This window comes from Chiloscyllium plagiosum, unplaced genomic scaffold, assembly GCF_037043375.1.
Source record: "Chiloscyllium plagiosum isolate Xiang-an unplaced genomic scaffold, Cpla_swu_hap1 HiC_scaffold_5, whole genome shotgun sequence".
Lineage (NCBI taxonomy): Eukaryota > Metazoa > Chordata > Chondrichthyes > Orectolobiformes > Hemiscylliidae > Chiloscyllium > Chiloscyllium plagiosum.
In genome coordinates, this window is record NW_028270143.1 from 62657737 (window position 1) to 62680813 (window position 23077).

General features: G+C 38.8%; 1 protein-coding gene across 1 annotated transcript in view; it reads right to left on the reverse strand.

The window, feature by feature from the left end:
- Positions 1-23077, reverse strand: part of cul1b (cullin 1b) — a 130114-nt gene that overhangs the window by 43246 nt on the left and 63791 nt on the right. Inside the window, exons 4-8 of the mRNA XM_043690138.2 lie at positions 18674-18841; positions 7338-7388; positions 4259-4349; positions 3972-4135; positions 3047-3209 (exon numbers count right to left, since the gene is read on the reverse strand). Coding sequence (XP_043546073.1) covers positions 3047-3209; positions 3972-4135; positions 4259-4349; positions 7338-7388; positions 18674-18841 — 637 coding nt within the window. The remainder of the gene's footprint in view (positions 1-3046; positions 3210-3971; positions 4136-4258; positions 4350-7337; positions 7389-18673; positions 18842-23077) is intronic.

The following is a 23077-nucleotide window of genomic DNA, read 5'->3' on the forward strand; positions in this document are numbered from 1 at the left end:
GTGCTGCTTCTCTCAGTTTAATAGCGTGCAATTACATTTTTCATCAGCATTTGCTTTTCAGCTGAAGTGAAAGCATCAATTACAAAGGGCTCAATCACAATACTTAATTGAAATCCTCAATGCTGTTACTAGGTTATACTAACTCAGGAGACGGCCAATTATTTCCGCTGGTCCAAACCAACCATCTGCAGGATAATCCAGTCAATCCCATTCCCAATCCAGCTCTCTAGTACTGCAACTTTAATTTCCACAACCTCCCAACAATTTCCTTTTGAAATAATTGATAATTGTCACTTCTACCATCCTTGTAGGCATCCCATTCTCACGACAACTACTTCCTGCATAAAAATCTTTTCCTCACACCTCTCCAGTATCTCTGGTCCAAAATCTTAAATCGGTGACTCCAATCACTGAACCATCAGTTAAAGAGAACAATGCTTCTTTATCGACCTCAAATATATCTGTCATTACCTTTTACATCTTTAACAAATTGCCCCTCAAACAGCTTTACCCTAAAGAAAACAATTCCAATCTCTCCAAACTAACATTTTGATTGGATGTCTCTATTCAGGGGTCATTCTAGTAAGTCTCCATTTTTTAAGTGTGGAGACGAGGAGACAATGTGCGTTGTAACCTAACTAGAGCTTAATAAAGATGTGGCACAACATCCCTCGTTTTGTACTCAAAGCCTGTTTATGAACCTCAAATCCCGTCTATGTTCCTAATTACTTGCTGCACCTGTACGCGGATGTTAGATCATTCATGTGTCAGGACACCAAGATTTCTCAAATACTGTAGCATGCTCAGTAGCAAGCAATGACTACTGGTCATCAGATCTCTGAGCAGTGAAGTGCGCCTTTGTGTAGATCCTTCCACAAGAGGATAGAAGTAATTCAGAAAATTCAAATTTAAGAAGCATACACTGACACTTTAAATTCAAGGGCAGAGGTCATTTAAGGGCTAAAATCAGACCTAATATTATTGGGCATGAGCCATGCAGGAGCAAAGCCAAAGGAAGTGACTGCAGATAGCCTTGGCTCCATTTTTGAAGAAACAGGAGCAGCAAAAAGGCGTATTTTGCACATCACAATCAGGTAGACAATATACATCATTTCCCTAATTGCCAAGGAAGCCACAAGGTAATGTTAGGAAACAATTGCCACGATTAAGTCCCATCCCATCTTTCCTAATGGAATGCATTTTTGAAGTGTTATGAAACAGCTCCTTAAGTGTCTACCACTGCTTCTCTATACATCCCATCTTTTAACATATTTTCTGCCAACTGCAATTAATTGTGTTTTCATACTTTAAAGATGGAACTATCACACCTTTAAATTGAAGCTGCTTTCGATTATTATTTGACCATTTTTACCTAGAGGATTTGTTGTTGTGGAGGTCATTAAAATAGCCTGCTCCATTGTCTCTCTGGGAAACTGTCCCAAATACACTTGATAAGCTCATTCGCAAAGCAAAAAAAAAGTTTTCAATCTGACTTGTCCAAACAATAAGAATAAAACCAGCCACGATTACTGCAAGATCTTCCATAACAAGCTCCTGTTATTTCTTGATTTATAATCGGTCCTGCAAACAAGTGGATAAACCACTTTGATGGGGGTTCTTCTGGCATACCACTACCCAGAAGGACTAGGTTCAAGTCACACCTGCTCTAGAGGTGACATATTATATCTGAATAAAGTGATTAGAGATATCTATAAACTACTTCCACCAGCGACTTCAACTCCTTATTTCTTATCTCCAGTTAAACTTATTCAACAACTTGATCTGTCTCGTCAAATAATGTCTCACAACCGTATTGATCTCATCTTTTATTATCTGCCCTACTCACTTCCTTTCCTCTTTTTGCAAGCTTTCCAAAGTGTTAAATACCCTTGAATATTCAGTTCCCAACTTGGTCCACTTTGCAATCAGATCTAAGTATCATTTCATATATCCACTTACTTAAAATTTGTACTATCAATTCATTCATCTTATCACAAATGCAAAGTCCTTTTGCCTTTTTGCACCAACCCTTACCATATGCACTGAGACACTATCAAATTTGCGTACTCTGTCCTTGTCATCATTTTTCCTAATCACCAAACCTGAATTATTGTACTGTTCTTTATCATTGACTTTCTAAATCTTCCCTCAAAAGAATACCTCACCATCCATTATTTATTCAAAGCCCTCTCTACAAGCCTCACAACATAACTCGTCAAGATGCTGGTCCCAGCTTTGCTCAAATCTTTGCAATTCTGCTTTGAAATTTAGGCATAATACTCCCATCCTCCCTCAACAGAACGTGTTGTTAGTCTTAAATACATCATTGGTACTCTTCATGAATCACAACTGGATATGTCTCCTGCCATTGCAAGTTCTTCTCCAATTCAAGAGGTGTTTAACTCTGATACTTCAGAGGTAACACAGTCTTTAAAACTCTGATGCTTGGTTGCAGAAAACAATGTGTATCCCCAGCTAAACTAGCCCCTATCATGCAAGCCCATCTTCAAACAAAAAAAAATTAAAACGCTAGTTTCTGTTTTGTTCAGTGTCTTCTTTAAGCCACTGGTTTTAAATAATATTCCAGACTTGAGCTCTAAAGGTTTCTAATCCCCAATCTCCTCTCTCAAGATGTTTTTTTTTGAAAAAGGGAACAGAAAAACACCACTTGCCTCACTTAGCAAATACTCCAAGTTCAGCATTCTGCACAACTAGACTCCATTATATCTAGGCATATGATAGCAAAACCTTCCTATGTTTATACGAGCAAAAGTTCCAAGGACCTGACTTATCCCTTGCTCTTAATAGTCATCTAATTAACTGTACAGCTGCCACTAACATGTAGCTTGTGAACCATAGACCACTATAGTGAAAGAAGCTGGAAGCTAAGATTGAAGTTTTGCATTAAGCACAAATCCTCCAAATTTATTAATCTGTAAAATTTGGCTTCATGCTACCTGTTCAAATATATGCTTGGGCACCAAGGAGAAATGGCTTTCCATTCGGCAGTATTGATACCCCTCACATTTATAAATAAGAATATTACCTTCATTTTTATCAGCATCTAATAAGTTCTGGAACTCTGTATGAAAAATCTCTAGATGTTTTTCAATAAGCACTTGTTCACATTTACGAGCCAGCTCATCCTGTGTACTTTCATGAAGATAAACTTGTACACGACGTTGTTCTTCCAGAAGCCGAGCCTCTGCCTGCAGAAGAGTACATGGTCATTCTCAAGGATATTTATAAATGATAGCAACTTGCAAAAGTGCTCAGTCAGCTGAAAAATGTGTACACAGTAATATGAAGAGGGAAAAGAGAAATATGGAGGAAAAGCATAGAAACATAGAAAAAGGGCAACAAGGAGCAAGAGACATAATGATGTAAAATGTACGGGTACAACTAATAGGAGGACGACTTTCAAAAAAAATGTTAACTAGGAAGAACGCCTCATCTTTCGCCTCGGAACACTTCAACCCCAGGGCATCAATGTGGACTTCAACAGTTTCCTCATTTCCCCTTCCCCCACCTCACCCTAGTTTCAAACTTCCAGCTCAGCACTGTCCCCATGACTTGTCCGGACTTGTCCTACCTGCCTAATCTCCTTTTCCACCTATCCACTCCACCGTCTCCTCCCTGACCTATCACCTACATCCCCTCCCCCACTCACCCATTGTACTCTATGCTACTTTCTCCCCACCCCCACCCTCCTCTAGCTTATCTCTCCATGCTTCAGGCTCACTGCCTTTATTCCTGATGAAGGGCTTTTGCCCGAAACGTCAATTTCGAAGCTCCGTGGATGCTGCCTGAACTGCTGTGCTCTTCCAGCACCACTAATCCAGAATCTGGTTTCCAGCATCTGCAGTCATTGTTTATACTACGTACTGAAGGCTGCAGGTGCTTGCAAATGTCCTGCTTAGTAACGGATAAGACTCCACATACTTCCATGCACATAACCTGCAGTTACTTACCTTTTTCATATATTCTGTTACAGGATTTTGCTGCAAAAATTCAGTGCTTTCCCTCGTATAAAACCTCTCTGTGTCAGCCAAAAATTGTGACTCAAACGATTCTTTATATACCGTTAACGTGGGTCCCTTTGCAAAAGCATCGTCTTCATTCAGTCCAAGTTCCACTGTGAATAAAATAAATGCAATGAACAAAAACATCCAGCTTGATGGGTTTTTATACAGAAGATTCTGCTGACACATCTTACCAGCGTAATAAACTTAAGAAAGCCCAAGAACTTTAAGATTACCATATGACTGAACCACACCGCTGATCAGTCTGGTGTTGATGGTTTCACCGTTTCTCTCCTTTTCAATCAGCTTCAAAACCGCATTTGTAACCTGATAGGAAAAATAATGGTATTTTGGTGATCCATGTATACCAACAATTCTTCAGTTAACTATGTACTGTAAAAGGTTTGGTGGGCCATTTGATTGTGGTGGCCTGAGAGGCCGGGGTCAGTGTTCAGCAACTAGAAATACACCCAAGTTTCAGTAGTCATCCTTAGCTTAAACCAGCTGCACAGCTGAGAACTAAGAACCAAACTGAAATTAAAACATAATGCTATTGAGTCCAAGGACTAGTCCATGCTCAGTGTGTTTACCAAATTTATTTAATGTAAAGCTGAACTCAAAAAGTAATAGATGCAAACTCAAACTGTTTATCACGTGTATGCGCATGCACCTTTTCCATGAAGTAATTGATTTGGCTAAATCTGCTAAAACGAGAGATCAAAAGGAGGTTTTCAGAAATTAAAAATGTAAAACAAATGAGCTCATATCCTTAAGAATCAAGAAATCTACAAAAAGAAATGCAGCATGCAAAACTGAGGTAAGAGAGAACATAAATTTCTAAAGAAGAAACATACAAAAAATAGGAAAAGCACAGGTCCCAGCAACTGGAAAAGATGCAGAACAGTAAAGGGTAACAAGAGTTAAAGTGAGAATATGAAAATAATTTTCAAAGGATTTTAAAATTATCAAAAGCAGTAATATTGTATTAGGGACGAGAGGGGTGGTCAGTAGTAATGTAGGTCTGTTAAAACTGGTACTGATGATAATATCAATGAAAATCAGGACATGCGTAAAAGTTAGAACATAGAACATAGAAGAATACAGTGCAGTACAGGCCCTTCGGCCCTCGATGTTGCGCCGATCCAAGCCCACCTAACCTACACTAGCCCACTATCCTCCATATGCCTATCCAATGCCCGCTTAAATGCCCATAATGAGGGAGAGTCCACCAATGCTACTGGCAGGGCATTCCATGAACTCACGACTCGCTGAGTAAAGAACCTACCCCTAACATCTGTCCTATACCTACCCCCCCTTAATTTAAAGCTATGCCCCCTTGTTGGATGATTACTTTGCAGCAGTTAAAATAGAGGTAGAGATGGAGCATGCTTGTAACCCCCAGAAAATTAATGTTGAATATCAGATTCAAAATAAGCAAAATAACAGCAATGAACAAAGCAAAGTAGTGAGAACAGAACACCTGAGGAGTCAACTCTCCACACAAAAGCTCCTTACAGTACTCTGATATTTTTCTCTCCACATACATGTAGGTGCACTCCTAGGTCTTCCTCTTCTCTATCAGCACTCACTTCTCTTGACGACTCTTCCCTACAGACACTGTTATAAACCCTCTTACAGGGCCTTTCACTTCCCTGGTCCACCTGCCATTCTTAATTGGATGGCAATAATGGAGGATTCATTTAGGTATTATTTATATAACATTGCTTCAGCAGACTTCAGACCCATATTTAATCCCAATGTCAGGGTTGTAAACACACAGAAAAAGTCAATTGCAAACTTAATGAAGAAAAACAGGGCAAAGATGGATGATCTCCTAAAAGGATAGAACTGGGTACTTTCCAAATAGTTAAAATCTAAAAATAATGCAAGTTCAATTCGACTCAGAGATCCACATACATAAATTTTTAAAATCTCATAAATTATTACGAAGAATAACCATAAGTGGAACATAGGGAAAGTCAAGCCACAGCTCAGTAATATCAGTAAATGGCAAATCAGTCTCGAAAAGCAAAGTGGACAACTCTAGTTCGTACTCTCATCTGGCAGGCAAAGGTTGTTCCACTAAGACCTTGAGCAAAGTTTACCAATCTCCTACAGTTCTGGATGAAATACCCCAAATCACTAAGCTCCCCGGTGAGAGGGATGAACTAGTTCTCCTTCCTTATTCACCTCCACTTCTGTTGGTCACACAAAGTAAATTTAAAATTAGATCCCTTCTCTTGTTGATACATTTCTCCCAGATCTAATTAGGAGCCAATTTAACCAGGCTTTTGTGAGTTAACAAAGAATGAGTTTATTATTAAATGTGAGAAAAACTGGGAATGCAACACACAGAGCTTAGAAATAAGACGTGAGTCCAAAAGGTTAAGACGTTTCTAAAAAGGATCTTTCAATTGTTCAAGGAGCAGATATTTGAACATTGCAGCTGTTGCAGTTGTAGTTACATTGGTTACAACCACAACATTGACAAATGTACTTGAACAGTTAACTTTAAGATGATGTTTGGTTTTGCACACTGGTTGAGAGTCAGTTGTTCATTTCTTTCAACCGTGCCTGAATTTCAGCATTTGGGATGATGGCCCTTTTGCTGTCCTGTTTCCTTTTATCTGTCTTGCTAGCTAGCTGATTTCTAGTACGAGGAGTGAGATTCCTTTTTCCTTCCAGACAGAACAATTCTCCAAGTCACTCCTTTGCTATGGCCATCACAGCACACTACTGCTTGAACCCAGGCTACTACAAATGGATAACTTAATCCATTAACACAGAAGTCAGTCATACTAGCAAGCTCCAGGATATTGAAACTGGCTTTTATGACTCATCTTCACACATTCTTCAAAAAAGGAATAAAAACAAAATGCTTCTGTAGTTTAGACCTAATCCCCAAGGGCCAGCTTGCTGTTGAGCAGAGGGTCATCAACCCTTTGTTACCTTCGCAGTCACAAGAAATCACAGTGCAGTCTATTTTGAGTTGCTTCTCCTGTTTGAAGGGTTGTAGTTGAGGCTCCCTCTGCATCTTCAAGTGTGACATTTGCTGGGCCTCTTTCTCCAGAAAATAGCTCAATTTCCATTTGTAGCCCAGTGGTCAAGGCAAAATTCAATTTTGCAGCAGCAAGAGTTTTGCAATAAATAGTTATATGGTTGTAAAAATGCAAATCAGTGTTAAACAGAAACAACTATATCAGTTTCATTAGGTATTTAGATTTTGAAATAAATTTACATTTAAGGCACATAAAAATGCTTAATCAATAAATCTTTGCACAATTTTAAAAAAATAAATAGCTATAAGATACTTGCCTGTTTATTTAAAGGTCTAAATAAGCAATCCCGCCATGTCACCAAAGCAAGCTGTAAGGTATAAAAAAAAGTTTGAAGCAATGATTGCTGACAAATAAGTGGCTTTCCAAATGGTAAATGTTCTGTAAATGTTCAAAAATAAATAAACTGGTATATTTAACATTCTTTGAAGAGTTTTAGAAACATAAAATATCAATTTTATAAACAAATAGCTCTCAAACTTTTACATTCTTCAGCTAGGTTCAGATTCACAATAATATCAGGAATGAGGTCAGAGTTGAAAATTTGAGTTTTTCCATTAGATCAAAGGATGTTTAAATCATGTTTATTAGAAATACTATCAAATTTTGTTCTTTATTTCCCTTGGTCACAAGTTAATAACTAGAGAACATTAATTCAAATTAAAATCAATTAGATTTAACTCAATTTACTTCATCTTTTTAAAAATTGAGAGAATTAGGAAGATATGGCATGGCCACCAGCAAAAGTCGCAGTTTCACAATAAATTCCAAATGATATTTAAAAAATTAAATCTCACGAGACTTATTGGCAAAGGCCTCAGGAATGGAAGCAGCATGCAGGTACAGTAAGCCAACTGGCCTCCTGTAATATAAAATTTCATGACAAATTAATGTCTACTCTTTGTTACTTAAATATTCTGCCGGTATACATCTTATGTGTAGGTTGGGTCCAATTTCACTATGGCATCAGGGTAATATCACATATTACTTTCAAAAGGGTAATTACTTGATGTGATACATTTGTGCTTGCATATGTTCTGTCAATGAATCAGGTGCATTGACAAGGTGACAGTAATAAATTAAGACTCCATTTTAAATTTCATAACACTTAGCAAAGAAACATTCCTACAAGAAAGAGAAAAAGTCTAGGGGAAAAGACGACCTTCTGGGGTGAACTAAAGAATTTAAAAGATAGCGTTAAAATGAAAGAAAAAAATCAATTCTGTGAAGATTAGTGTTGGATCAAAAGAAGACAGTCAGAACATTAAAAAGTAGCAAAGAATGCCAAAAGAGAGGGAACAATGAGAAAACTAGAGAAAAATGGTAGAAATGTAAAAACATTTAAGAGTTGCTTCAGATTTTAAGAAAGGAAAAGAGTAAATTGAACACTGATTCTGTGTAGAGACTGTATTTTGGGAATTAAAAATGGTGGGCAAAATGAACAGATTTTATGCGTTTGTACCATAGAGGATACAAGTAAGTCAAAACCAATTAAAATCATAAGATAAAAGGACAAAGGAATTAAAAACAATGAAAGGTTGACAAGTCCTAAAGTCTACAACCTAAAGTCTTTTAAAAAAAGGCCTTTGAAATTATAGGCAAATTGCTTAGAAATATCCAAAATTTCCAAGACTCTGGAAAGGTCACATCTAAATGGAAAATAGCAATAGAACTCTATTCAGTAAAAAATGTAGACAGAAAACAGGCAACTACAGAGTAGTTACCTTAAAATCAGAAATAGAGAAAATGTTGTAATCTATTGTTATGGAAGTTACAGCAGTGCACTTGGAAAATCACAAACGTGATCACGTAGAATCAACATGATTTTGCGAAAGGGAAACTGGGTTTGACTAATTCAATGGAGTTTCTTTTTTAAAAAAGTAATGTGGATTACAATGAATCTGCAGATTTGGCAAGTGCAAATTTCCAGAAGGCATTTGAAAAACATCTACAAGTATTATTAAACAAGGTAAGATATCATGGTGCAAGTGGTAGTATTTTTGAATGGAGAGAGGATTAGTCAGCTAACATGAGGTTAAAAAAAAAAGCAGGGATGAATGGATTATTTTTGGGTTGGCAAATGGAAAATTGGATGCCACAGGAAACAGTACTGGGATCTCAACTATTTTCATTTGGGTGAAGGGATCAAATGCTAAATTTGTTGATGACATGAAGCTAAGTTGCAAACATTGTCACAATGACAGTCAACAAAAGGTGTGAAAATGTAAACTTGGCATCTTTGATAGGAAGAGGAGAACAGCAGCATATTATTGAAATAAGAGTGTGTGTATAACTCACGTACAGAGATACACGAGTTGATGATCAGGACAAAGTTAGTATGCAGGTTCTGCAAATTATTAGAAAGACAAATGAAATGGTTCCCTTGTGGAAAAGACTAGAACTAGTGGAAAAGACTAGAACTGGGGAACACTGTTTTTACAAAAAAAAAGTCCCATCATTTAAAATGGAGCTGGGAATTTATTTCCTCAGAAGATAGAGAGCCTGTAGTATTGAAACAGCTCATGAGTTAAATTAATCACCAAGCATTCAAGTTTAATTCAAGTTGTGCAGCGTTGGTTGGTACCTGGGACTTCGATGTTGTGGCTATTACGGAGACATGGCTAGAACAGGGACAGGATTGGCTGTTGCAGGTTCCGGGATTTAAATGTTTTAGTAGGGTCAGAGGTGGGGGTAAAAGAGGGGGAGGTGTGGCATTGCTTGTCAAAGATAGTATTACAGCGGTGGAAAGGACGATGGATGAGGACTTGCCATCTGAGGTGGTTTGGGCTGAGGTTAGGAATAGGAAAGGTGAGGTCACCCTGTTAGGAGTCTTTTACAGGCCTCCTAATAGTCCTAGAATCATTGAAGAAAGGATTGGGAAGGTGATTCAGGAGATGAGTGACAGTAATAGGGTGGTTGTTATGGGGGACTTTAACTTTCCTGATATTGATTGGGAAAGCTATAGCTCAAGTTCGTTAGATGGGTCAGTGTTTGTTCAATGTGTGCAGGAGAGTTTCCTGACACAATATGTAGACAGGCCAACAAGAGGTGAGGCCATACTGGATTTGGTTCTGGGTAACGAACCAGGCCAGGTGTTAGAATTAGAGGTAGGTGAGCACTTTGGGGATAGTGACCATAATTCGGTGATTTTTACACTCGTGATGGAGAGGGATAAGTGTGTACTACAGGGCAAGAATTATAGCTGGGGTAAGGGAAATTATGATGCGGTGAGGCATGACTTAGGATGTGTGGCTTGGAAAAGTAGACTCCAAGGCAAGAGTGTAAATGATATGTGGAACTTGTTCAAGGGGCAACTATTGAGTGTCCTTGATAATTATGTACCTGTCAGGCAGGAAGGAAAGGGTCGTGCGAGGGAGCCGTGGTTTAATAAGGAATTGGAATCCCTTGTTAAATGGAAGAGGGCGGCCTATCTCAAGATGAGACGTGAAGGTTCAATTGGGGCGATTGAGAGTTATAGGGTAGCCAGGAAGGACCTGAAGAGAGAGCTAAAAGCAGCAAGGAGGGGACATGAAAGGTCCTTAGTAGATAGGATTAGGGAAAACCCTAAGGCTTTCTATAGGTATGTTAGGAATAAAAGAATGACTAGGGTAGGAATAGGTCCAGTCAAGGATAGTAGTGGGAAGTTGCGTGTGGAGGCGGAAGAGATTGGGGAGACACTGAATGAATACTTTTCTTCAGTATTCACTCAGGAACAGGGCATTGTTGTCGATGAGAATACTGAGGAACAAATAAGTAGAATGGATGGCTTTGAGGTATGTAGAGAAGAGGTGTTGGAAATCCTGGAAAAGGTGAAAATAGATAAGTCCCCTGGGCCTGATGGCATTTATCCTAGGATTCTCTGGGAAGCAAGGGAGGAGATTGCAGAGCCATTGGCCTTGATTTTTATGTCCTCTTTGTCTACAGGAGTAGTCCCAGAAGACTGGAGGATAGCAAATGTGGTTCCCTTGTTCAAAAAGGGGAGTAGGGATAGCCCTAGTAACTATAGGCCGGTGAGTCTCACTTCTGTTGTGGGCAAAGTCTTAGAGAGAATTGTAAGGGATAGGATTTATGCACATCTGGATAGGAATAATGTGATCAAGGATAGTCAGCATGGTTTTGTGAAGGGCAAGTCGTGCCTCACAAACCTTATTGAATTCTTTGAAAAGGTGACGAAGGAGGTTGATGAGGGGAAAGCGGTAGATGTGGTATATATGGATTTTAGTAAGGCGTTTGATAAGGTTCCCCATGGTAGGCTACTGCAGAAAATACGGAGATATGGCATTGAGGGTGAGTTGGAGGTTTGGATTAGGAATTGGCTGGATGGAAGAAGACAGAGGGTAGTAGTTGATGGCAAAGTTTCTTCATGGAGTGCCGTCACTAGCGGTGTTCCGCAAGGATCTGTTTTGGGACCATTGCTGTTTGTCATTTTTATAAATGACCTGGAAGAGGGGTTAGAAGGTTGGGTGAGCAAGTTTGCGGATGATACGAAAGTCGGAGGAGTTGTTGACAGTGAGGAAGCATGTGGCAGGTTACAGCAGGATATAGAGAAGCTGCAGAGCTGGGCAGAAAGGTGGCAGATGGAATTCAATGTAGCTAAGTGCGAGGTGATTCACTTTGGGAAGAATAACAAAAAGATGGGGTACTGGGCTAATGGTCGGATACTTGGTAGTGTGGATGAGCAGAGGGATCTTGGTGTCCATGTACACAGATCTCTGAAAGTTGCCACCCAGGTAAATAGTGCGGTGAGGAAGGCATATGGCGTACTGGCTTTTATTGGTAGAGGAATTGAGTTCCGGAGTCCTGAGGTCATGATGCAGTTGTATAAGACTCTGGTACGGCCGCATCTGGAATATTGTGTGCAGTTTTGGTCGCCATACTATAGGAAGGATGTGGAGGCATTGGAACGGGTGCAGAGGAGGTTTACCAGGATGTTGCCTGGTATGGAAGGAAAATCGTATGAGGAAAGACTGAGGCACTTGGGGCTGTTTTCACTAGAGAAAAGAAGGTTTAGGGGTGACTTGATTGAGGTGTACAAGATGATTAGGGGGTTAGATAGGGTCGACAGTATGAACCTTTTCCCGCGTATTGAGTCGGGTATTACAAGGGGGCATAGCTTTAAATTAAGGGGGGGTAGATATAGGACTGATGTTAGGGGTAGGTTCTTCACTCAGCGAGTCGTTAGTTCATGGAATGCCCTGCCAGTAACAGTGGTGGACTCTCCCTCTTTATGGGCATTTAAGAGGGCATTGGATAGGTATATGGAGGATAGTGGGTTAGTGTAGTTTAGGTGGGCTTGGATCGGCGCAACATCGAGGGCCCAAGGGCCTGTACTGCGCTGTATTCTTCTATGTTCTATGTTCTATGTTCTATTTCATTTGTACTTGCCACCTATTGAATGAAATATATCAATCCTCAAGAACTTTGCAGTAAAGCATTCTGCTCAATATGTTCAGTATTAGCATCAGCACAGAAAACCAAAAACACGAAGCTGTGCAACATCTCAGATAAGAATAAGCCATTTGCAATTCAGTGATGTATCGTGCTTCCATGTGCTTTCTAAAAACCATTTCTGGCCTATGTGCATATTTGTGCATGTTACACATGGACCCATTTTGTTTTCACCACTCTGGTTATCAAATCAGTTTTAAATTAATGAGACCCAAAAAGTATGAAGTAGAGCAAACCAACCATTAACTTGAATCACCACTGATAAATGCACATTTGTGTGGTTCACCAAGGAAAATATTCTGTACATCTCTCCTACCTCCTAACCCCTGATAATAGCTTGTCAATTTACCCTTTTGCAAACTGCATCTTCCTGCAGCATCATTAAATTCAGATAGAATACCAGATTCAGCTCTTCTTTATTCCTTGGCCTTCACCGAGTCATGCAAACCACACTATAAATAGAAGGATACCCCAATAAGGGGAAGACAGATTTTTCTTTTATCTGCTCATGGGCTATGGGCATCCCTTGCAAGGTCAGCATTTATTGTCCATTGCTAATGATTTTTCAAAAGGTGGTGGCTGTCTTTTTGAACTACTGCTGTTTTTTGAGTGCAAGGTCACCCACAACACTGTTAGGAAGGCAGTTCCAGGATTTTGACCCAAAGACAGTGAAGGAACAGCAATGTTGTTCTAAGGCAGGATGGTATGTGATTTGGGGTATCTTGCAGATGATGGTATTCCCATGTTGCCCTTGTCCTTCTAGGTAGTAGAGATAACAATTTGGAACATGCTAAAGAACTTTAGATAAATTGCGACATTGCATCTTTTTAGATGGTGTACTCCTGCAGCCACTGTGCAGTAGTAGCGAAGGTAGTGAATTTGAAGGTAGTTTATGGAGTGCCAAGCAAATAAGCTGTTTTGTCCTTGAGTGTTTAAGCTTCCAGGGTTGTTACAACTGCACTCATTCCAGATGAAACAAGAAGAATGTGGAGCATGAGAGCAAGTAGGTTTCCCCTCTTTAGTTTTCTCATCACCTGCTACAAACCTAGCGTTTCAGATAATGTCCTTCTGGAATCTGCCACCTGTGTCAGTAATCATGCTCCTAAGCCACTCTTGGTGATGAACACTATAGTCTCTCACTAAATGTACATTCTGTGCCTGGTTACTCTCTATGCCATTACCAAATAGTTTTTAAACATGGAGAAGAACTAATTGTATCAGGTGAGGGAGAGTGGTAGGTGGCAATCAGCAAGAGGATTCCTAGCCCATATCTGACCTTAGGCCATGAAACTTTGGGGGTTCTAGAGTCAACGTAGAGGATTCTCAGGACAAAACTCTATCAACTGTAAGAAGCTGTGAAGAAAGTCACTGGATTTGAAATATTAGTTCTTCTGTCTCTCTAAAGATGCTACCAGACCTGCTTAACTTTTCCAGTTATTTCTGTTTTTGTTTTTCTGCCAACTGTGCCACTCTCTCTGCTGGTTATCCTGTTAATGGGACAGAACATATTCAATACATTGATGGTGATGTCTGGAGATTGGTTCTAAGTTATGATGAAGTGAGTGACAATACAGGTCTGTGGAACAGCTCACCCAAGTACAGCACGAATGTCCAAATGCTAGTAAGGACAAGTACTTACACCTTTAAAATGAATACTGGCCCAGCAGAGATTGGTTAAATTATGACAGAACATAATGGAAACTGGGAAATTACTGGTTATTACGATTTAGTGTTATAGCGAATAACACAAACATTTACAAATAAACTTTAGTAAAAAAAAATGCAGTCCAACTATTCGAAATACAAGTCTAAATAAAAGAAGAGTGTCTTTGTAATTTCTCATACCTAGTTCCGTGCCCAGTATGTTCAGCTTTACTTTTACTCAGCTTTTTCTGCTACACCATTTCAGAGAGAACTAAATAGCGAACCACATTGCTAAAGAATAAGGGTCACAAAAGTGGATAGGGAAGTTAGATTTTCTTTCCTAAAGGGCCTACCATACTTTTATGTCAAATCAGTAGTTTCGTGATCATTATTCCCAGTAGTCTTGATAGTTCACACTTAACAGCTCAGCTCCAACAAGAGCTCACCTGCCACTGACAATCCTATTGAGACTTTATTCCACCTTTGCATGACACCTCAGCCAGTGTAACATTATCAATAACACAATCATGGGCAGCCACCACCACAAGTGAAGGGCAAAGTGTCACACCATCAACACCATTCCCTGGTCGTAGTAGAAGGATAACGCACTCCAGTTGCCCTATTTCAGGAGAATCAGACCTAGGCATCTAAACTTCAGCATTAAACGAGCTCAATTATTGGATGAGAATAAACAATGCTGCAATTCAAATTTTAGCACAGATATAAAGTCAGCATTGGCATTTTAATTATTCTTTGATAAGAATTTAAGAAACAGGGTTAGAAGTACGCCATTCATCCTTAAGCCTGTCCTACCGTTTAATAAGATTTAAATAAATTCTGTGTCTTACAATTCTGCTCCACAGCTACCTGATGAAGGAGCAGTGCTCCAAAAGCTAGAGCTTACAAATAAATCTGTTAAACAATAACCTGGTGTTGTGATACTTTTAACTTTGTCCACCCCAGTCCAACATCAGCTCCTCCACATCAATTCTCTCGGGTAGAGAATTCCAGACTTTCACTACCCTCTAGAAGTAATTCCTTTACATCAATTTTAAATTAGTCCCTTTTTCTGGAACTATATCTACTAATTCAAGATGCCCCCCCACTAGTGGAAATATCTTACTTGTCATGCGCCCTCAGAATCTTGTTTCAATATGATCACCTCTCATTCTTTGAAACTCTAATGAAAAAAGGCTTTAATTTGTTTAGCTTCTCTTGATAAGTCAAGTCCTTCATCCCAGGAATCAGCCCAGGAAATCTCTTTTGAACTGCTTCCTAATGTCAGTATATCCTTTTTTTTAAACTGTCTACAGTAACAATCAAATTATTTGATTGGATTGGTCAGATTTTAAATCTTATTATGTCTCTGAGAATAGTCAAATCTTTATTAAGCCATTTCTTGCTTGAAATATTATATTTCAACTGCTTTGCGGGTTTTCAATTAACGAACATTAAGTAAAACTAAGTTATCATTCAAATTTTACTGTTCAGAACTAAATGAAGAGCTTGTTTTGATAAAACAATAACCTTAATATTTTATCACATGTACAACTCAGATGGCTTATGATTAATGGCTGTATTCCACCAGCAGCAGTGTAACCTACTTTACAAAAAGTGAATTCCGAGTATCCATGTGTAAAAGAAAGGTAGGGCCATAGATGAGCATACAGTAGGACAAGGGAAAGAAAACAAAAAGCTCACCTCAGTTACCAAAAGCTCAACAGTATAACAGAAAAACAAGTGAAGAAAAGTGAAGAAATGAAATTAGGAAAGCAAACTGGCAGCAGGAAGAAAATGGAAAGTAATATCAAGGAAAATCCAAGAGTAAGAGGGTAATTACGTGAAGAGTTTGGGCACTTAGTATCAACAAAGTTGTGGTGAGGTTAATGAATCCTTTGCATCTATTTTTCCAAAGGGGCTGCAATACGTGAATGTAACTAAGATCATTTAGGAAGGATGTGATTACTCTGGCGGGAGTGTAGAGGAGATTCGATAGGATATTGCCTAGGATTGAACACTTCAGCTCTGAAGAAAGTTTGCATAAGCTAAGGCTGTTTTTTTTGGATCAAAGACGATTGACGGGGGATCCAATAGAAGTGTATAAGACGATAAGGGGCACGGAGAATGTTGATAGAAAGCAGCTGTTCCCCTTAAAGGGTCAATAACAAGGGAATACACTTTTACAAAGGGCAGGAGGCATAGGAGAGGATTTGGGTAAACAGATTTTCAGACAGATGGTGGAGGAGTCTGGAATGCAGTTAAAGTAGGTAACCCAATCTTTAAGATATACTTGGATGAACACTTGAAGTATCACACCATTCAAGGCTATGGGTCCAGTGCTGGAAAGTAGGATAAGTGCAGATTTAGTGTAGTTGTGGTGGTACATACTCTATCAACTGAAGGACCTGGGGTGGCATGGTGGCTCAGCGGTTAGCACTGCTGTCTCACAGCGCCAGTGACCCAGGTACAATTCCAGCCTTGGGCGACTGTCTGTGCTGAGTTTGCACATTCTCCTCGTCTGCATGGGTTTCCTCCCACAATCCAAAGATGTGCAGATTAGGTGAATTGGCCACAGCATTTAGGGATGTGTAGGTGCATTAGGCAGGGTTCTTTGACGAAGTGACCAAGTCGATAGATTAAGGAGGGGCTGTAGATGTAAGGTTTTTGAGAAGGTTCCTCATGGTAAACTAATAAAGAAAGTGAAGTCACATGGTGTGCAAGATGTTCTAGCTAGGTGGATAAAGAACTGGTTGAACAACAGGAGACAGAATAGTAGTTGAAGAGAATTTCTCGAAATGGAGAAAGGTGATCAGTGCTGGGGCCACTGTTGTTTGTGATATACATAAATGATCTGGAAGAGGGCACTGTTGGTGTGATCAGCAAGTTTGCAGATGACACGAAGATTAGTGGAGTAGCAGAAAGCATAAGGGACAGTCAAAGAATAGAGGAGAATATAGATAGACTGGAGAGTTGAGCAGAGAAATGGCAGATGGAGTTCAATCCAGGCAAATGTAAGGTGATGCATTTTGGGAAGTCTAATTCTAGAGCAAATTACACTGTGAACAGAAGGAGCCTTAGGAAAAGTTGATGAGCAGAGAGGTCTGGGAATTCAGGTCCAGTGTACCCGGAGGGTTGCTGCACAGGTGGATAGTGTGGTCAAGAAGGCATATGGTATGCTTGCCTTCTTCAGAAGGGGTATTAAATATAAGAGCTGAGAGGTCATGGTAAAATTGTACACAATGTTGGTTCAGTCTCATTTAGGAGTATTGTGTACAGTTCTGGTCGCCACATTACCAAAAGGATGTGGAAGCTTTGGAGGGGGTGCAGAGAAGGTTTACTAGGATGTTGCCTGGTATGGAAGGTGCTAGCTACGAAGAGAGGTTGAGTAGGTTAGGTTTGTTTTCATTAGAAAAAAGAACACTGAGGGGGGACCTGATTGAGGTCTACAAAATTATAAAGGGTATAGACAGGGTAGATAAGAGATAAGCTTTTTCCCAGGGTGAAGGATTCATTAACGAGATAGCACGCTTTCAAGATGACAGGTGAAAAGTTTAAGGGGTTTTACACACGGCAAATACTTTACACAGAGGGTGATAGGTGCCTGGAACGCGTTGCCAGCAGAGGTAGTAGAGGCAGGCATGGTAGATTCATCTGGACAGATGCATGAGTAGGTGGGGAGCAGAGGGGTACAGATGCTTAGGAATTGGGCAACAGGTGTAAGGAGTAGATTTGGATCAGCTCAGGCTTGGAAGGCCAAAGGGCCTGTTACTGGGCTGTAAATTTTCTTTGTTCTTTAAATATCGGATAATAGGGTATGGGAATGGGTCTGGTTGGGTTAACTCTTCAGAGGGTCAGTGTGGACCTGTTGGGCCGTTAAAAGCCTGTTTCCACACTGTAGGGATTCTATGACCTCTTTTGCACTGTGTGATTCTATGATCATATGTAAAATGTGAAATATTTAGAATAAACAGTGAGGAAGGAATGAAAAGGAAAAATACTGGTGGTTACTGTGATCACCCGATCTAGATGCAGTAAGCATTTGAATGTGTCAATAAACAAGACGTGGTCTGAACTGAAATTAACATGGCATAAAGCATTTCTAGGTTATTCCTCTGTATAAAGTAATCCAGTGATTCAAATTCAAACTATCGGCTTTATTCTTACAGGGACTTTTCATGAAAGAGACATTGTTGGTTGGGTCTCGAATTCAGAAGCAACACCAAACTTTTAATCCTCACTTGAAAAGATAGTACAGGAGTCTTGTTCTCGACTTGTTTGACACAACAGAATGCTTTGCTGCACCACTTCAGAATCAACCATGTTCAGGAATGGATTAATGAAGTAACTAAGTTTTTATAACAATCCAAGCAACACCAAAATATTACTACCACTTATTTTAAAATCATAGATAGTCAAATAAATGGTTCCAACTAGGTCATGATAAGCAAAAATACAACCAATTCAGTTATAATAAGCTCTTATAAATGAAAAATAGTTTCTTACTGAATATATTTCATAAATTCCTTTACGTCCTTCATCACATTCACGACGGACCCAGTGTCGATTGAGGTAGGCACAGATTCCATTCAATACCTTACTAGAAAACCTGTAATCTTCCCATTGCTGGGTATAAAACTTCAATACACTCTCATCCATCAAATCTTCACCATCCTATGGAAGAAAAGACAGACAACTTTTTCTCTTTTGTAAATGGAGGCATGAATCAGAGTGCACAGAATATTTACAAGTTGACCCAAAAGTGAATTTTAAAAGAATTTACAAACTAAACTAGTTAGGTCACACTGCTCCAAGTCACAGGAAGTTACATCAACTTATTCAGAGGGTAATTTTAAAAAGCTTTAATAAACCACATTACATCAGGTGGAAAAGCCAAACTTATTTATCAGATCTGAACTATTTATAGTGCTGTTTCTAACAGTAGGAACACAATAACTGATAACCAACTCATTCCAATAAATATTGCTGAAAAAGGAAGGTCTTTCATTATATCCATACAATTGCACAATTACAACCACTTATACAATGGAGGTGTTCGCAAAGAGAGCAGCTTTGGTCACAAATGTAAAAGTTCAGGGCTGAGGTCAAAAATACTTCCCGAGGCCACAATATACTGCACATAAAGATGAAAAGATAAATAATGGTGAGACAATACACATTGCTCAATAACTCACTGTAAGATATTCATCTTGTATTAAAAGCTTCATACCTTTTGAAACACTCCAGAAGCATTAAGTACTATCATGTGACCATTATGGTGAACAAGAGAGTCACTATTCTTGTCTGGAAAACTAACGGAACTGCAAGTTAACAGTTAGTCTAATACCAATGTGGTGACTAAACACAAGGTCACTACACGTGAGATGATACTGTAGCTTTTCATTTCTTTCACAGCAAGGTTTGTGGAAGATGAATAAAGACAAACTTACTATTCGATTTTGAGATTAATACATGGCGTTTTTCTACATTGAGAAATTTAAGATGTAATTTTTACTGTAATGCTTTGTATTAATGTTATTTGCATTTTATCACCTCTAAGATATCACTGTGTCTTGAAGAACTGCACATATCTGATTATTTTAACATACATAATTATTGAATTGGTAAATACTGCAGGCATTGTTTATCAGTTGTGTATTGACTGAGGAGATCATGATGGCCACGACACCAGAACACACACATACTTATGAGTGCAATCTTTAACAACCAGTTGAATAAGCTGACAGGATACATATCTCATATCAGAGAATAAAAGGATAGCTTAGAAAGCATTTGATTCCACTTTTGGTTGCTTGATCTTTCCCATTCATCAAAATATTCTTCAGCACACCTTCCATTAAGCAATGTGCCAAATGTACTTGCTCAGTCATTGGTTGGTCCAATTTTACTCTTGATAAATAGAAAATTAAACAGCTGGTGGAACATATCTACTGGTTAACAGGTGCAATTAAATGTGGATGATGCAATTTAATGTGGATGGAGACAGAACAATGTATCTTGACAGCAAACACAAGGTATGGAAAGACTCTTCAATGTATACTGAACAGAGACACCTGGAGGGCCAAATACATCGCTCCCTGAATATGCAAATTTATGGAATTAAACTTACAAAATATCTAACAACATCTATAAATTGGGACATATGATATAGATACACATATTAGGTTGACTTACGCTATTGTTTATGGCTTTGGGCGCTTTGTAATTTTAAAAAACTGGCTGTGTCTTTATTTATCATTTGAGTAAATGTGGGCATCGCTGGCAAGGTCAATATTTGCTTCTGTTGTTGAACCGAGTGGTTAAGGCAGCCATTTCAGAAATCTGTCAAGTGTCTAAGTCTCTCTAAGTCAACCACACTGTTGTGGCTCTACTGTCACGTGCAGGCAAGATCAGGGGATCGCAAGATTTCTTCTCCTTAAAAAGGAGGTTAGTGAATCAGCTAAGTTTTATGATCATTTATGACAATTTCATGGTCACTATCACTTACACTAGTTTTCGATTCCAGATTTCATAACAATTTAAATTTTCTCAGCCCCTTATCCAGCTGCCATGGTGGGATTTGAATCCAATTCTTGACAGCATTAACCTTTACCTCTGGATTATTAGTTCAGTGATATTACCACTACGTTTTCTTTGTGCCTTTGAAACAGATGGCCAGAATGATATATGGGATAGAATGGTCTTAATAGTCTGAGTTTATTTAAAGTGGAGCAAATAAAATAAACAGGAGAGGGGTGGATAGGGAAATACTATCCTCTCCAGGCGACAGTTACAAGGGTGTCAGCAAATTTAAAAGAGTCAACAAAGGAGTGAGAAAACAGACCAAACAGATCAACATTTCCATAGCTGTTGGGAGGTTGACACACTTGATTAGTCTGTTATCACCCAACCGAAAACCAAGAATGCTCTTTGGTTTTCAGACTGATTTTAAACAAGCTCCTCAAAATAATATCAATGATCTAGCCACAATGTCACTGCAATTGAAAAGCAGTACTTCAATGCTTTGAATGGACACCTTGCGATTGTGTGTGTGTGTGTTTTAGGTTATTTTTACTAACTCACTCACCAGCTCGCTATATTCATTAATACCAGGTTCCTGTTCATTCATTCATAACCCTTTATTAACTCATTGTATACCATAACACTGTTTCATTCATTCATTTCCAAAACCATGTTTAGTTGTATCTTCTACTATTACGAATATAGACTAAAATTAAAAAATCCCTTTCACCTTAAACCCTTATCAGGCCTAGTTCTACATCAAAAGATACCTCTGAATAGGTGCCAATATTGTAAACAATACCATCCCCATCAAGTCTCCACTAAAGATTATAATATTAATTAGCCCTTACCAACCATCTCTCAGACCTGAATCAACTTTAGAACACTAAACATTTTCCCCAGTTAGTACGTACTTGTTAAATACCTTTTAACTGGATTGTTGTCCCTTTAAGAAACTGTCAAAACAGCATTTGCGTGAAATTCCATGAATGAATAAAACTCATACCGGGCAAATAGTAAACAAATCACACAACCCAGCTACGGTAATCAGTTTAATATCCTTTATTAAGTACAGGTACAATTTCTAACTTACTTAGAGCACATAGTAAAGGTTAGTTAAACATACTTGACCTAAGTTAAAAGATAAAAAGACTAACACCTCTTAATTATGCAAGCAGACCAGACAGGCACACTTAATCCTATCAGGAGTAGCATCCAGCATTTAGCACGATTTAACCCATCTCCTGTCTCAAGACAGAGCTCTCCAAACCATTATGTACTGTAGATAAAACAATGTAACACCAGAGTAGTGGAACTTTAATATATGTAAGAACTATGTATAAAAAGAGAAGCATAAGGACCGCATTTCAAGATTCTATTGCCACCTCGAACTTGCGGTTGCTAAACAAAAGAGGCTATTTTCAGCACTCACCGATTTCGATTGTTATTTGAACACAATCGCAGGGTCTTGGAGATTCAACAATAAGTTGAACATTTTCCAACCATTCTCTCTGCTCTCATTTTATTTTAATTTTTTGTATGTTTTAGCTTTAGCCTGGTTTTCTTTTATTTTTGCCTTTTGGAGGCAAGTGTTCATTATTCGTCCATTCATAACTGTTCTGAATGTATCTTTGGTTTTTAAACTTATCTTCATTGCCAATCCAAGAGACGCCACACAGCAAATTGTCGTCTTTTATTGTTTCTCATCTTTCACCCTATTACAGACATTCCCTTTTGTTCTCGACACCCTTAACCCCCTAATTTCTTTTGCTTAAAACCCATTACGTTTCTAACTTTTCTCCAATTCTAGCAAAAGATCATTACCATAAAGTATTAACAATTTCTTTCTCCAATGACGCTGCCTCTTCAGCTAAATATTTCTTATGTTTTTCAGTTTTTAATGTTAGAATTGCCAGTAACTTTTGTATTTTCTTCCTACACTGGAACTTTAGCTCAGTTAGAGCATCATCACCTTAAGCAGAAGACCTCAAACCTTGACTCAAACACATCTGGTTTAACATCTTATCTGATTCAGATAAGATGCTAAACTGTTCCAATGGAGGGAAAAATTATCCCACAGTACTGCTGAAAGAGCAAATGGTTTTTCTGGTATCATGGCCAAGATTTATTCCTCAACCAATACCACCAAGACACATCTCATTTATCGTCTATAGGATTTTGCTGTATGCAAATTCCTGTTATGTTACTTTTAACAACAACACTGATTAGTCCAAAAATCATTGGCTGTGAATTGATTTGAAAAGCCTTATGGAATTTGAAAAGTACCAGATGGAATTCCTTTTTGCAGGCCCTGGATGAGTACACACAAACAGATTATCTGAAGTCAGAATACTCCAATTATGTCTTACCAAAGGCCAGAGAGCAGAT